At 37.9% G+C, this 15,650-nt stretch overlaps 1 protein-coding gene across 6 annotated transcripts in view; it reads left to right on the forward strand.

The window, feature by feature from the left end:
- robo2 (roundabout, axon guidance receptor, homolog 2 (Drosophila)) overlaps positions 1-15,650 on the forward strand; it is a 413,761-nt gene that overhangs the window by 350,281 nt on the left and 47,830 nt on the right. For all 6 annotated transcript variants that reach the window (XM_063016372.1, XM_063016371.1, XM_063016377.1 and 3 more), the window contains 6 exons: positions 1,537-1,694; positions 1,970-2,090; positions 2,459-2,597; positions 8,908-9,044; positions 13,092-13,216; positions 14,552-14,723. In XM_063016372.1, the coding sequence (XP_062872442.1) occupies positions 1,537-1,694; positions 1,970-2,090; positions 2,459-2,597; positions 8,908-9,044; positions 13,092-13,216; positions 14,552-14,723 (852 nt within the window). The remainder of the gene's footprint in view (positions 1-1,536; positions 1,695-1,969; positions 2,091-2,458; positions 2,598-8,907; positions 9,045-13,091; positions 13,217-14,551; positions 14,724-15,650) is intronic.

Genomic DNA, 15,650 nt, shown 5'->3' on the forward strand with positions numbered 1-15,650 from the left:
TAATAAGAGGGCTTGATGCTCTCGGAGTGCTGGAGGTGAGGGTTCCATATTGGGACCTGTTATTTCTGGAGTACTGCCGTCTCCAAGTCACACGGGAGCTCACTTAGACCTTGTCAGGTCTGCTTTTTATTTTTCAGCTCTCACACATACCTCAGCCCTGCTTTCATCTCTCAGTCAAAAGAGTTTGCATGAAGAAGTAAAATTCCCTATAAATATTTAATTATTACTGCTACAGCAAATAAGGTGTAAATAGGATGTGGTATGAATTAATAAGACAATCAAATAAATAATAATCAAATCAATAGTTTCTATAGGCAAAAAGAAAACGGCTGTCTGGCTTTTGTGACTCTCCTCCAGCTAGTCACTTTATAGGGGCGGCACAGTGGTTCAGTGGGTAGTGCTGTCACCTCACAGCTAAAAGGTTCTGGGTTTAATCCCCAGGTGGGGCAGTCCAGGTTTTTTCTGTGTGGAGTTTGCATGTTCTCCCAGTATCTGTGTGGGTTACCTCCGGGAGCTCCGGTTTGAGTGAGGTGAACTGAAGATACAAAATTGTCCGTGACTGTGTTTGAAATTAAACTTGTGAACTGATGAATCTTGTGTAATGAGTAACTACGATTTCTGTCAGGAATGTAACCAAAGTGTGTAAAACAAGACTTTAAAATCTTAATAAATAAATGTCACCTTATAGACAAGCCGCCAAGAGCCCACATGATTACGATGATTAGCTCTAGTTGTAGTGATTTGCTTTTTTAAACCCAGCAAGATAAGTGAAGTCCTTCCCACTATTATTAATTGATTGCAATGTCAGTAAAATTGCAAAATTGCTATTTTGAAAATAGTGACTAATTAAAAGATCAGCATCATTATGTTATTACATTTGATTTATGTATTTCATTCTTGTTGTTGATTATTTGATGGCAGTTGTAGCTTAGTGTTTAAGGTACTAGACTAGTATTCAGAAGGATTCCAATCCCCACCATTGCCAAGCTGCAACTGTTGGGCCCTAAGCAAGGCCCTCATTCAGTCATAATTGTAAGCTGCTTTGGATAAAAGCACCTGCTAAATAGCATAAATATGAGCTTGGCTGTTTACTGCACTACAAAGGATTAAAAATGTCTTTGCTAGTGAATAGACATCACAGCATACCTGTATAACCACAGAACTACTGACTGTGTGTGCGCCTGACTGTGTGCGCGCTATGAGTGACTGGAAGCTGGAGGGCATTCCTGCTATGTTTATACTGGCCTCTCTTTTGGGAGTCCCATTAGGTTCAATTAGCTTTTACTTGTGTGATCCCGGCCAATAAAACTTATAGCCGCACACTTATGCACAAAGACAAATGTCTGAAATCACTACATGATTTGTAGAGATTATAAAAGCGATGTGTATGGTGTTTTACAAGACTTAGCTTGTCATTAATGTCATTTTCAAGCACTTTGCTAATGAAAAACATCTCTCTTGGATAACCTGTCATCACAATCCATTAAGTAATTTACTGATTCCAGTGTAAACATCTCGGCTTATGTTTTTTTCTAGTACTGCGGGACGACTTCAGACAGAACCCTACGGATGTGGTGGTTGCGGCAGGAGAACCAGCAATTTTGGAGTGTGTTCCCCCACGTGGCCATCCGGAGCCAACCATCTACTGGAAAAAGGACAAAGTGCGGATCGATGAGAGAGACGACAGAATCAAGGTAACACGCTGGCACCTGCAGGCTCTCTCTCAGTCTGGATACGGTTGCAGAAAGTGTGTTAGTGCTGACAGTTCTTGTTTAACACCTGATGTGTGGCCAGTATGAAGGCACTGAATCCATTAAACTCTCTCCATTTCTTAGATTGAATAAACTGATTCAAGTGGTGCTCAGTGCTAAAGTTAATTATATTTAAAGCACGCTGATACCTGCTGTGTCGAGCATTGTTCAAATTTAACTCACTCTGTGTGTGTGTGTGTGTGTGTGTGTTCTTGTAGATTCGGGGAGGCAAGCTAATGATCTCAAATGCAAGAAGGAGTGATGCTGGCATGTATGTCTGCGTGGGCACTAACATGGTGGGAGAAAGGGACAGCGAGACTGCACAGGTCACTGTTTTTGGTAAGAATCGCCTTATTTATTGACCTTTCTTGATTTCCTGATGCCTCTTACAGCACTTTAATAACACATACATTAGCATACAGTAAAGCATGAAGTTTTCCAGGGAAGGAAAACAGTGCAGACCATATAGATATTCCTTTTGGTGCCATTTAGTATAAAAATAGGAGGACAGTTGGGCAGTTCTAGCAAATCTCTTCCATAGAATAACACCATAATACTTTAATCATTTTGACTGGACTTTTTTAAAGAATATATTATAGAGTTGGGGTATAAATTCAAATTTTAGGTTTTTTAGGTCCTAGGTTTCTGTGAGCTATATGAGCCCACTTTGGTATTTTTGTAAATTTGTCCCATGTTTGTATGTCCAGAGCGGCCCACGTTCTCACGGAGGCCAATTAACCAGGTGGTCCTGGAGGAGGAAGCGGTGGAATTTCGTTGCCAGGCTCATGGAGACCCACAGCCCTCTGTTCGCTGGAGAAAAGATGACGTGGATGTCCCGCGAGGAAGGTAAGAGACGAGCCAAGACCAAACCTTTTACACCGAGACATTTTTCTTTCTGGAAGCAAATTCGTTATCTGTAAGTTTGCTACCATCTTGATGGGGAGAGGAGATTATGCAAGAGTTATTGACACCAAACAGTGAAGAAATGACAAATTATAATCAACAGCAACGTAAAACTGGTCAGTGAGGACTTCGGGGCAAGCCGCTGTTCTCCTTCAACAGTGTCCTGCACAAACAGTTGATGGGTTTCACATATAGAACCTCAACACTACATGATCAGTTATACACAACAGAAATGTTAGCTATAAGAAATTCTTCAACAGTGTTTGTGCTCTTGGTGAGATAAAAGCATTTCAGCACATAAACTGCATTTATTACAGAATTAAAAGATTAGAACAGCAGGCGAACATCTGCAAGATCTATTCAACCACTTGTATAACATATCACATTCCATTCGACAAATTTAGGGTGTATCAGGTGTATCAACAGGTGAGCTTTTAACTTATAGTCTGTGAAGTGAGGCATTTCCTAAAGCCAGAGGCACCTTCAGTCAAATTCAGACAAATCCAGACACTTCTAAGCTTGTCATCATCCATTTATTATCTATCTGATTTATTCAGAACATATCATGTTCTCACATTCAGAACATTAATACAAAGAAAGTGAAAGATTTATGTTTAAATCAGTATCAGGGCAGGAAGTTGCTCTACATACCGACATATTTGTTATAATTTGAGTGGAGTGTTATGTCAGCCTGATGAGGAAAAAAAGGTTTATGAGTGATAATTAAGGGTAACACTCGTTTAAACAGCTAGTTCCCCCTCGGCAGCCACCAGGTCTGTAGAAGCTTATCTGAGAAAGTTAATACAAAGTAAGGTGGTGCGGTGGCACAGCGGCTAGCACCGTTGCCTCACAGCAAAAAGGTCCTGGGCTCGATCCCCAGGTGTGGCGGCCTGGGTCCTTTCTGTGTGGATTTTGCATGTTCCTCCCTTGTCTGTGTGGGTTTCTTCCGGGAGCTCCGGTTTCCTCCCACAGTCCAAAGACGTGTGAGTAAGGTGAATTGGAGACACTAAATTGTCCATGACTGTGTTTGACAAAACTTGTGAACTGATGAATCTTGTGTAACGAGTAACTACCGTTTGTCATGAATGTAACCAAAGTGTGTAAAAATTCTAATGAATAAATAAATAATACAAAGTAAAAAGTGGACAAGAGTAGGGTTTAAAATATTATAATAGCCAATTGCCAATACCACACACAGCTCGAGTGCTACCTAAAATACTAAGTATCTGATAAATGAGGTCTATTTTCTTGTCTTTTTTACCCATTGACCTAATTTTATTAGAAGTAATATATACAAAATGTACATTTGTGACACCTGTGTTGTGCTACTGTAAAATATTCGCTTTATCAGTGACATATTGTAATACTTTGAGTCCTGTTGATGCCAAAGTCATTTGTGGCTGGAAGTTTGGAATAGAATATCTCTGCCAGCTGTCTGGATGAAAGAGATGGTACTCCTGTCTACTCTGTCTATCAAAGTGACACAAGCCAATTATGAGGGATCGTGAGCTTACATGAATAAAACATGACCATTAGTGCTCTTCTCCAGGCATGTTCAGCTCCCCTATGATGTGACGGCCTCATGTGTCGAAGAAATGTGTTATAAAAATGTTATATCCAGGCGCACGATTTTCTCCCACACGTACATAGACATGCAGGCCGACTAGAGATACTAAATTTGGCTTGTGTATGTGTGTGTCCAGGGTGTTTTCTACCTTCCGCATCCCTGAGCGCGATGTAGCAGTGGTAAATAAATGAATGACAGTTAATAAATGCATATTAATACATTAATGACAGTTAATATGTGCATTTTTGTTGTTTCTTTTTCACATTTAGTTTTCTAGTGTACTTAATAATTCATCCTGTAGCTGCTTCATCCTGATCAGGGTCACACTATACTCACAGTACTATACTCTTTGCTCTAGGCAGAAGTGCATTCTGGACAGGGCCCATTCACTTACACACACACTTATACCCAGGGGAAATTTAGAGTTCGCCTACTGGCATGTTTTTGCTGGGTTGGAAGAAACAGGAGACACTATATGCTTTAACGTACACACTCACTATCAGGATCACACCCAGTTCCCTAAAGCTTTAAATGTGCTTACATGTGTGACATGTCAGACCAGTTTATTACTAACACTGTTTTATTAAGTCTCATTTTGGATGTAATTGCAAATTAGAAATCTCCTGGCTTTATTTCTGATGATCAGGTCTGTTTTAAATTGTTTATTAGCATTTTAAGCAAACTGTGGTGAATCTGGTACCTTCCAATCTATTATGTAACCTAATTATTTTATTATCATCAAGAACACACATAATTATTATTTGAGTGAAGAGCACATTTACTAAGTCTGACATTAATGGAGGCATCACAGTTTTTCCTCCTTGTTTCTGTAAAACATATTTAGAAGTTAATTAGGTTTGGGGTCGGAAACAATGACAATTAAATTATTCAATTAATCATTACAGTGCTGTTCATAATTACCATGAGACCTGAGCTGAGTAAAAACAAGTGATTTATCATTATTATTTTATTTAGTTTCTTGAAGCTGGAGACTGTTTTAATTTGAACATTCTCCACTCTCTTTGTTTCCACTATCTCTCACTCTGACTCCCTCTCGCCTCGCTGCTTATCTGAATGTCTTAACATCAAATACATCTGGTTTGACAGACAGCAAAGGAAATGCAGTTAACCTTCAGGTTATGCAATTATACAAAAAATTCATAGCATTTTTATAGTAACTTACCTACTACACCAAACGACCAAAAGTATGTGGACACCTCTTCTAATTGTTCAGTTTTAGATTTTGCAGCCACACTCACTGCCAACAGCTATATAAAATCAGTTCTAAAATATAAAGTAAATAATTTGCTTTCAACTTGTGGCAACAGTTTGGTACATAAAGGTACTTAAAGACATGGTTTGATGATTTTTGTGTGGTTTGCACAGAGCCTTTCAACTTATTACCTTTGGAGTAACATCAACTGCAAGCAAGGCTTTTAGTGTAACATTTGTGGTGGACCTCACACATATAATCTTTTGACTGAATACACACAAATTCCCATAAGTAAACTTGAATATATAATATATAATTATAATATATAACATGTGGGTTTATTCTGGGTGCTCCGGTTTCCTTCCACAGTCCAGGTGAACTGGAGACACAAAATTGTCCATGCATATATATAAGGGCTTTTCAAAAGAGTGATAGCTTCAAATGGAATGTTAAAAAAGCATATGGTCAGGCATTCACATACTTTTGGCCATACAGTACTTACGTTTATATGATAAATAAACTGTTCTTGATGGAATAGTTATGGTTAGAAAAACACTCACTACACATTCCATCAAAATACCAAGAAAAGTCTTTCTATTTCTCTAATTAGTAAAAAACAAGGCGTGCTGATAAAGGGTGACTTGTTAAATGTAATGAATTTTGACTTAACTGTCAGCTGGTGGTTGTTTAAATAGCACAAATCCTTAAATCAATTCTTTGCTAAATCCATGCCGTGAAAAAAGCACATGCTTACTTGTGTGTGTGTGCTTTATGGATTAAACACTATTATGTTAAACAGTACTGAGGGATTTATAGAACGATTATTATGTATTAATGAATTATCTCACCCTCTTAAAGTAGTTTCCCCTTAATAAATAAACCCAGTTCTGTAATTAGCCACAAAATCTTTTTTGTATTTTGAAGCACTTGTGTAGGGGTATAATCTGTATTGCAAAGGCTTTATAAACCTCTATACTGCACTTCTGTAGCTGCCTGTAAACAATGTGTATAAAATTATGTTTATGCTGTATATTTGTATATCAGAGTGCGCTCTAATGGATTGGCACCCTGTCTAGGATGTATCCCTACACTGCACAGAGTAAACAGGATGAAGTGTTCATTAAAGATAACTAAATGAGTGAATTATTTATGTTACTACGATCTTGGGGCTGTATTTGCGTCATAAAATCTGCAAGTTCTTCTTTATATCCTAATAGTTGAGTTTATAGCTCGATGTAGAAAAACAATCTAACACACAAACACACAATCATGAACACTTGATGGATTTAGTAATGGAGGTGTGTATAGCTGGTTAGGTTTTCGCTGAGCAGTGAAATAAAATACATTACAGAAAGCAGGGACTCAGCACAACACTGCCAACTGTGTCATGTGACATTAACTGGCCTTTAACCACAGAATGATCCCTTACATACACACACCCACACACACACACCAATGTACAGCGGTTGGTTTGGTTTGGTCACTTGGCTGAATGCTGATGAACTTGAGGGTCAGGTCTCAGAGAGCAGGGATTTGAACCCCACACATTCTGAGCCTCTGGGCACAGTGTGATAAGACCCATAAAGCTTCTAAAGTCATTCATCCAGCATTTCTTTTCTCACCTCTTTACTGCCTCTTCTTGTTAAAAACTCTCCATCTTTCTGTTCTCATACTTGTGTTGGTCCAGCATTCCGCTGTTGGTGTTTATCTGCTCTCTGTAGGATTTAGAGATCCATAAAGCTCAGCTTGTGCGCCTCGGGCTGCAGTCTGCACTCTTCAGATATTAGTGTTCGGTTAGTGAGGTCGTTCTCCATCGCCGTAACTGCTGCGAGCGTTCTGCTGCTGTTTACAGAAACATGATTAGGAACTCTGTGCTGCATTGCATTCTGGGTAGAATGAATTTCGTTCAGAAGAATCCATTGTTCACAGTATTATACTGTATGGCTTGTAAAACATTACGTGCTATTACTGCTCCTTCATTCATTTCTCTTTAATACAGAAGCTGTGGCCACTGATTAAAAATACTGTCCAAACATAAATCATTCCCTTATTATATGTTACCCGTAAGGTTTTTAATAAGGGATTTTTCATGATTAAATTCTTTGAGGTAATTGAATTTTACCTATGCCTAGACATTATGCTCCCCTGTAGTCTCTGTAGATACATTTGTTTTTGGACACATTCATTATATGAAAAAAATGCTTTACAAAACATGTGTTGACCTGTATTAAAAAGTGATGTGATATATTTGCTTAGGCTTTCAATTGCTTAGATTTGGTCCACTTTCTTTCTTTTTTTTGCCAATGTCTGGGCATCACAAAGGCTGATGTGTTTACTCTGAGCAGATATTTTAAAGGAAACTAGCAGAATGTAAGAAAGATTTAAAGACAAAGTTGAAGGTACACAGTGTAGAACTTGGAACCTTAGCGTCTTCAGATGTCAGAAATTTGCAGCAGAGTTTTTCATGTTTTCATTTGTGAGCAGTAAAGATAAGTGTGGAGTAAAAAATCCTGGGTGCAGGTCTGGCAGGAGGAGTGTAAACATGCCAGCTTGTCTCTGTGTTTTTCAAAATTCTGCTTTATTGTGTTTGTAAATCATTTCCACCTTATTTGTAAGGGTAACGCCAATGATTTATTGACCAGTTTAGTCTTAAGGTATGTAGTGTTATGTATTAAAATTGTGGAACGCATCATTCAAGAATGTGGGTGCACAGAAAGGTCTACTGAAAATATCTAAGTTGGTTTGGCATTGTGAAAAGTGATGGAATTTTACACTGTTGCACTGTTGACATTTTAAATTGCTCTTTAAGTCTCTGTGGTCTCTGTGAGGACAAGTGCTTCTTTTTTCAGAGTTTAATTCCACTTTTAACACTCAGGCCCCTGCAGTCTACTTAAATCTGTGAACACAGGCTCAATTTACTTCTCTAAAACATTTTCAGCTGACGGAGGCAAATTACAGAGCTGTGATTTATGATGAGGGAATGGCTGATTGCCTCGCAGTGCTTGTTTCATTGTTGTGCTGGCATATGTTGTTTTTTGTGTGTATGAAGTGTGAAATAAAGCAGGCGGTGGTATTACTTTATTTGTGAGCGGACAGTGTTGTAAAGTTTTCACTAGCTTTTACAGGCTAAGCGCTCTCCGTCAAGCTACTTCTCTTGGTTTCCCTCTGGCTGCCGACACTGAGCTTTGTAACGGCACACTGTAGGCTCTGAGTATTCTAGCATGGACAACCTGAGCAGTTTACTGTACACACATCTATGCATACACACATGCACATACAGACATGTATACACACACATACCTATGCACATGTACGTACAGACACACACATACTGTATATGCACTGTATACACACACTGTATGTAATTATTATAACCAAGTACAGTAGTGTTGATTGACTTACGATTTGGTTGTATTTGAATGTAAAATCTGCACTATGGTGTTGCTTAATGCTTTAATGCCTGTTTGTTGCAGGTTTGATATTAGGTTTGATAAGGATGATTATGTACTGAGGATAAAGAAGGCGTCAGCGGCTGATGAGGGAACATTCACTTGTGTGGCGGAGAACCGAGTGGGTAAACTGGAGACCTCCGGTACTCTCACAGTACGAGGTAAGCAAAGTATTTTCACCACAATAAATCTATTATAGCAAAACCATTCAATACCTGACTAACAATAGTATCTGCAAATATCCAGAACTAGGCAAAATTTTATGTTTATAATTAGAGATGAACTCCATACAGTTGATTGGTCGGTCAAATTGGAAAACAAACAGGGTTTAGACCTTAATAAATTAACACTTTAAAAGCTCTTAACATGTGCATTTATTAAATAATTGATATTAGAGGAATATTTTTCCCTGCTTATGATTTCACGTTCTTACTTCACTCCCCTACCTAACTACACTCACACAAACACAAACACTATACTGCACTACTCAACTCCACTGTGACTCAAACCAGCAAAGCCATTTCACAGTTTACTGGTGCAGACCGACCCCGTGATGCACAGCCATTCCAGGCGAGGTTAATAAAAACGTTTTGCCGTAATCGCTTCCCCCACCCTTCTCTCTTTTCTATTAGGCTTAGGTGTTCCATAGAGAGTTTTAAGGCTACACGGGGGGTCTAAAAGACTCCGGGGAAGCCACACCAACATTGAGGTCGTCTTCAATTTTCAGGGTTTTTAATGGAGGATTTAGATACAGCTTGGCAGAGCTGAACTCTGATAGGAGAGAGAAGAGGCACATTAGTGGAACAGAGACTGTGAGGAGGATGAACCCAACTATAGCTCCTTCAATCCTAATGTCAATATGACTGCTCTAGTTCTGTATTAAAAATTCATCAACGTCTGGCTGTCTTTCTCTCGCTCTCTTTCTTTTTCTTACTCTCTCTGTCTGTCAGTGATGTACATGTTTGGTTCTTGTGTTCTGAAAGCTGGCTGTTTACAGTTTCATGCAGTGCAGAAGTTCAGATAGCATGGCTGTGAAGAGTGTCAAAATTTCACCTTACGCTATAATGAGATGATGTGAGGAGACTGTCTGTCAGCAAGAGAGGGGGGCAATTTGAAACCCCCAGCATATTATTATAATGATTCTGAATATTCACCATTTACCACTAGTAGGTGCTAGAACATGCTATTGGTCTCGTATGTTCGTATGATATTATTGATTTGAGAAATGTTAACACAGATTGTAAGAAAATGGCTATGTTTGAAAAGCAATGTTATGGGTTCTTCTAGTTTCTCTAACATCATCTTTTAGTTTCCTTTTGTTTACGTTACTCTCAAAGACAAAGGAAAGATGCAAGCACATAAAACCATTCTTGCTTACTGATCCAAGACTTTAAAGCAGTGTGTTTTGTTAATGGCAGGTGAATAATGGTAATAGATCTGTTTAGCCAACTATGGTTCCAGCACTACACTATCATTATTCATTTTAACTTTTTTTGTTCTTTTGTTTGTTCCTCCATGTGCTTTTTTTATTTTTGTCATGCTTATTGTTGTTTTGTCTGTCTTAATTTGTTTTGTGTGTGGTCCACTTCATCACTGTCGTGTCTTCAGCTCGCCCTGTTGGTAAGTACCATCATACTGAGTATTTCCATTGCATGAATGTCCTTTATTCTCCTCTTTTTCCTTTTAATCTGTACAGACACACATACTTAAACACACTGCTTTCTGAGCTCAGTAATGGCTGTCAGATATTTAGGAATCTCCTTACATTACTAACATGCTGATGATCCACTAACCTATTGAGACTTTTTTGCACTCAGAAGTTCTTCTGTTATCAGATGTAGTCATTTAAAGCACTTAGTAACCCTGCTAACTGATAACCCACTAACTCTGACTAGTAACCCTGCATTAACACTTAGCTACATTTTCATTTAATTTAGTCTAAAGTGCTTTTTAGATTTCAGTTTACTGCTAATGGCATGGTTTCAAAGATTTACCAAGCTACACCATCTTTACCTGCGCCATTATGTATTCTATGCACATATGTGGTCAAATCAACTAATATTCACAAGATAATCTAAATATTTTATTCTAAATAATATGATACTTCACTGAGGTGTTCACTGTTGTTTAAACTAATGAAACTCTTATTTCTAATCAAAATTTTAAAACATTAGAAGTTAGACGTTGCAGCTTAATAAACTGCTGCTTATGCAGTCTCAAAGGGGAGCAAACCATGCCTGGAGACGGGTACCTACTGTCTTAATTTTTATTAAAAATTACATGGATGGCAGAATTCCATCCACTTTACTCTTGGAATTTTCCATTTCTTGAGATCTCCCAACAGTGACGGGATGTTTGATTGATGCTGTATCAATTTGGAGCACCACTGTAATGTATACAATCTGTTACATATGGAATATGCCATTTTTAATGAGGGAAGACTAAAGAATCTAGTGCTCTCCAGTTTCATGGCAGTCACCACCCAACTCTGCTGGAGTGTAACCCATCCTGAATGAAATATAAGGACTCGATCAGCGATTTTTCTCTCAAGGTGAACAAGGCTCCCTGCAGTCATTAGGGAGTGTGAATCCTCTTTTAGATTCACAGACAAATATTTTTAAAACAGACCAAGTAATGGAGAGTAACCATATAATGAATTAAGCACTCTGAGCGTCTGGCACCACTTCTGTGCCAGAAAGAGATGGAAAGTTGGAAATCAGGCCAAATGTGTGATTTAAAGTCTTCAAACAAGCAAACATGCCTTCAGAAGTGCTGGACCATATTGTAAATCTAATCTTGGACCTTGTAAATCTAATGTCACTTGTGATTTTGAGCAGTATGTAAAAGTCCAGTCACACTGTATACGTAAGAATGCTAGGACTGTGTGATCTGACTTGCCGTATCTTTATTTTCTTTAAGCAATTAAAGCAGCAGTTATGAATAAACATTTAAACTTCAGATTTTTATTTTTATTATTTTACTATCAAAATAACATCATGAAGGAAAAATCAGCTGACAAGCAAAGTCTGAAGTTTATATATTTAGACAGACTCACCAAAGGAACGAAACTCAATTAAATCTAATTCATGTTTGAAAACAGGAGTTTTGCACTTACTTGCCACAGATATTCTAGGGAGTACGACAGCTCAGTGATAAAACTTTATCTCCAGAATAACTCCCACTGCTACATCCTGCCTTCAGAGATAAACGGGAAGAGCAACTTTTTGACACCTTGACCTTCTCATTAGTGTGACATCTGTGGTACTTTGCTCTGAACATGATTTTAAACTCTGGAATGAAATTATGGGTTGATGGTGACATGCTGGAGAAACACGTCTAATTGGCTTGGAGGAATTTGCTCTGGAGGAGTGGCGGTGATCTGTGCACAGTGAGTGTATTACAGTATTACTGACTTTGGGATGTTGCTGTTTTTGTCAGTCAACTTTGAAGAAAGCATTTCCATCCTGATCTGGTAAACAATAAAAAAAATATCTCATACTCACGTGGCTACAAAATTCTATGTGAAAAAGAAAATATTACTGTTTAATTATTTAAAACATAAAAATTCTGTCAGTCTTTGTCATAGTCTAAACAGTGTAAAAACTGTACCAAAACAAGTATGTGGTCCAGAATGATTTGCTGTGGAGACCCCTAAATAGGTGGAAAGTCAAAAGAAGTAACCCAGACACGTTCCCAAGTAATTATGAGCGAAGTTTCTGTTTGAACCAGTTTTATCCCCTTAAAACTAAATCTGACTAATTATTCCTATAGTATTAAATGTTTTCTGTCTACATACATATTTCGTCCATGTTTACTTAATAAACCCTTAACATTTAATTAAACACAATTATTTCAGAGACTAGAATGCATCAATAAAAACGGTTGTCGGGGCATGATGTTACATTGCACCCAGTCCCCACCTCCCTGTGTATAAGTGTAATGACTAACCCTCCCTGGTGCGATGCCCAGGCACTGTCTATCATTCATCCAAAGCTGCTACTCCCTGGATAAATGGCTTCTCATGAATGCTGTTGTGATATCCAGTCCTCTTTGTTTCTCTTTTGAGAAACAAGCAAGAGGCTAAATGCTGGTACCAGTGCATGGCAACCCACTGTGGCTGCTTGCTTTTCCACTAACCACTGCTTCTTCTAATTACTGATTGCTGTAATAGCTTCCTAACCATTATGTGTTTTGTGTTTTTAATCCAGCACCACCACAGTTTGTGATTCGGCCACGTGATCAGATCGTGGCACAGGGGCGCACAGCTACCTTCCCGTGTGAGACCAAGGGGAACCCACAGCCCGCTGTGTTTTGGCAGAAAGAAGGGAGTCAGGTAAAATCATCCAGACATCCTTATTTAACATTTAAGCATAACAATGATTATTTTTTATTTAAAAACAAGCACACACTCATCTCAAAAACACCCTTAATGTAAGAGCTACTTTTGTTATGGCTACAGTATCATTTCCCAGTGTGAAGTTCCTACATACATGCTTAATTCATACCTACCCTTTCAATTATTAGACACAATGCTTACATAAAATGACAGTCCCTTGAGTAAGTAATTAAAAGAGCAGAATCTGTAAATATCTGTATGCTTTCCAGTTTTTAAAATATGTGAACTAATTATGTAATTAGAGCAGAGACCCCTTTCACTCATACTTAAGGATAATGGTGTGGACATCTATCATGTGTTCATGGCTGGAATTGCTAATTAGAAAGAACACACACGTACACTCCTAATTCGCTGCATTAAAGTCATTAGGTGTAATTGAAACAGGCTAATGTTTTTGTACAATTGGTTTCCAGAAAAAAGAAACTAAGTATGAAAATAATAGATACCAGAAATGATGGGCTGAACCCAAGGATTTAAAGCTTTAGTTGGATGAGGTCTCAGGGTTGGCCCACATGTTGGTGGCCATTAACTACACCTGCTCATTATCTTGTTAAATATAAAAAAGCCGTGATGAGTGGCTTTGAACACATTATAAATATTCTCTACACTCCCTTTTCTCAATAAATATCAGCTACCAGTGGGCCAGTTTGTGAACAGAACTAATGAGAAAATAGCATCTTGAATTTGACCCTTGATAGATGTCTGACATTGGCCACAGTGCATAAATTCCCACTGCAGTTTATTCATTAATTCAGAATCTGTTTTTCTTTCAGGATTATTGTGATTCTAGAGCCTAAGCACTGAATACAAGTCTGGAATACACCTGAACAGGGTCAAATACAATGCTAGTAGTGGCATAACAGATATTAGAGTGTAAAATTGTCCTGATAAACCAAAGCAAGAAGTGCAGGAGGGTCATCCACTGTAAAACAGGTATGCCAACCATAGAGATCTGCTGTGGTGATCCCTAAAAATACAGGAGCTTTTGAAAGTAAAAAAAAAAATATTATGTTATATTAAGTTTCCAGCTTTAAATTAGCAGTTTTACTCAAAACATGGTCTCCCAATATTTAAAAAAACATCACACAGTAAAAACGTGTACCATGGCGTGTCTGTTTTCTATGTATTTTATCTGTTTTTACATTATGGCTTTTATCTCTATATAATATGTCTGGACAGTCGTTACAGATGGTCTGAGCGCAGTAGCAGCGTTTCTATGAAGCTCAGTTCAGCTAACTGCTCCACTTTTCTCCTCATTCTTTGTTTGTGCAGAACCTGCTGTTTCCCAACCAGCCTCAGCAGCCCAACAGCCGTTTCTCTGTGTCGCCCAGTGGAGATCTGACCATCACAGGTGTGCAGCGTGCTGATGCCGGCTATTACATCTGCCAGGCGCTGACCGTGGCAGGCAGCATCCTGGCCAAAGCTCAGCTGGAGGTCTCAGACGGTGAGTGTTTGAGTGGAGTGTAAGCCTAAATCCTGTTAAGCCAGTTCTTAATAGGAGTTATCTTTAAGGATACACATTAATAAGCATTTCTTATGTTCTTGTATTTCTGCTGTTTTTTTTCTTTATCCTGTAAAAACTGGTTGCCATTGATTTCATGTGAATAATGAAAATGTTTAAGCAGATTCTCCTGCCGGCAACTGATTTTCATTTAACAGATGTTAATCAATTAAACATACATTTTTACAAATTCGAGTGTTAATGCAATACTTTTCCTGTCCGAAATGTCATTATTAATTACTACTTGATACTATACTATAATCACTAGGGATGTAACGATGCACCACAAGACAGTTAAAAATCGGTGCACATGTGCCACAATTCGAATCGGTTATTCATTTAAGATGAATTGATATTCACTTTAAACAGCAGAGGGCACTGGCGCTATTCACCTTGCCTGTTTGATGGCACTTCACAAAGTTGCCAGGTAGGGGGATTTTCCAGCTAAATTTATTTATGTGAGGATACTTTCTTTTTTTTTGTTATTCTTTTATGTATGTAATGTTGGATTTGTTTTAAAACTTCATTTAAGTTTTTTTTTTTTACCTAATAAGCATTATTTGGCATAGTTTGTACCTACCTCAGAAATAAAAGGACATTCATTATTTTTATATAAATAAAAGATAAGCACAAATACAGTTTTTTTTTTTTAAAGAGAAATAATTAAAGAAAACTTTGTCGTCTTTTGTCTTCAATTTCATTTTGTTTAAAAAAATCGTATAGTGAACCCAGTATTGTGAATTGTATTGCATCGTGGGTAGAGTGTATCGTTACATCCCTAATAATTACTATATATTTACTAATTATTAAATATTATTTACCACAGAGTTTTATGCTAATAATATTTTTACTCTCTAGTTTATCAAAGAC

Source organism: Trichomycterus rosablanca, chromosome 20, assembly GCF_030014385.1.
Source record: "Trichomycterus rosablanca isolate fTriRos1 chromosome 20, fTriRos1.hap1, whole genome shotgun sequence".
Taxonomy (NCBI): domain Eukaryota; kingdom Metazoa; phylum Chordata; class Actinopteri; order Siluriformes; family Trichomycteridae; genus Trichomycterus; species Trichomycterus rosablanca.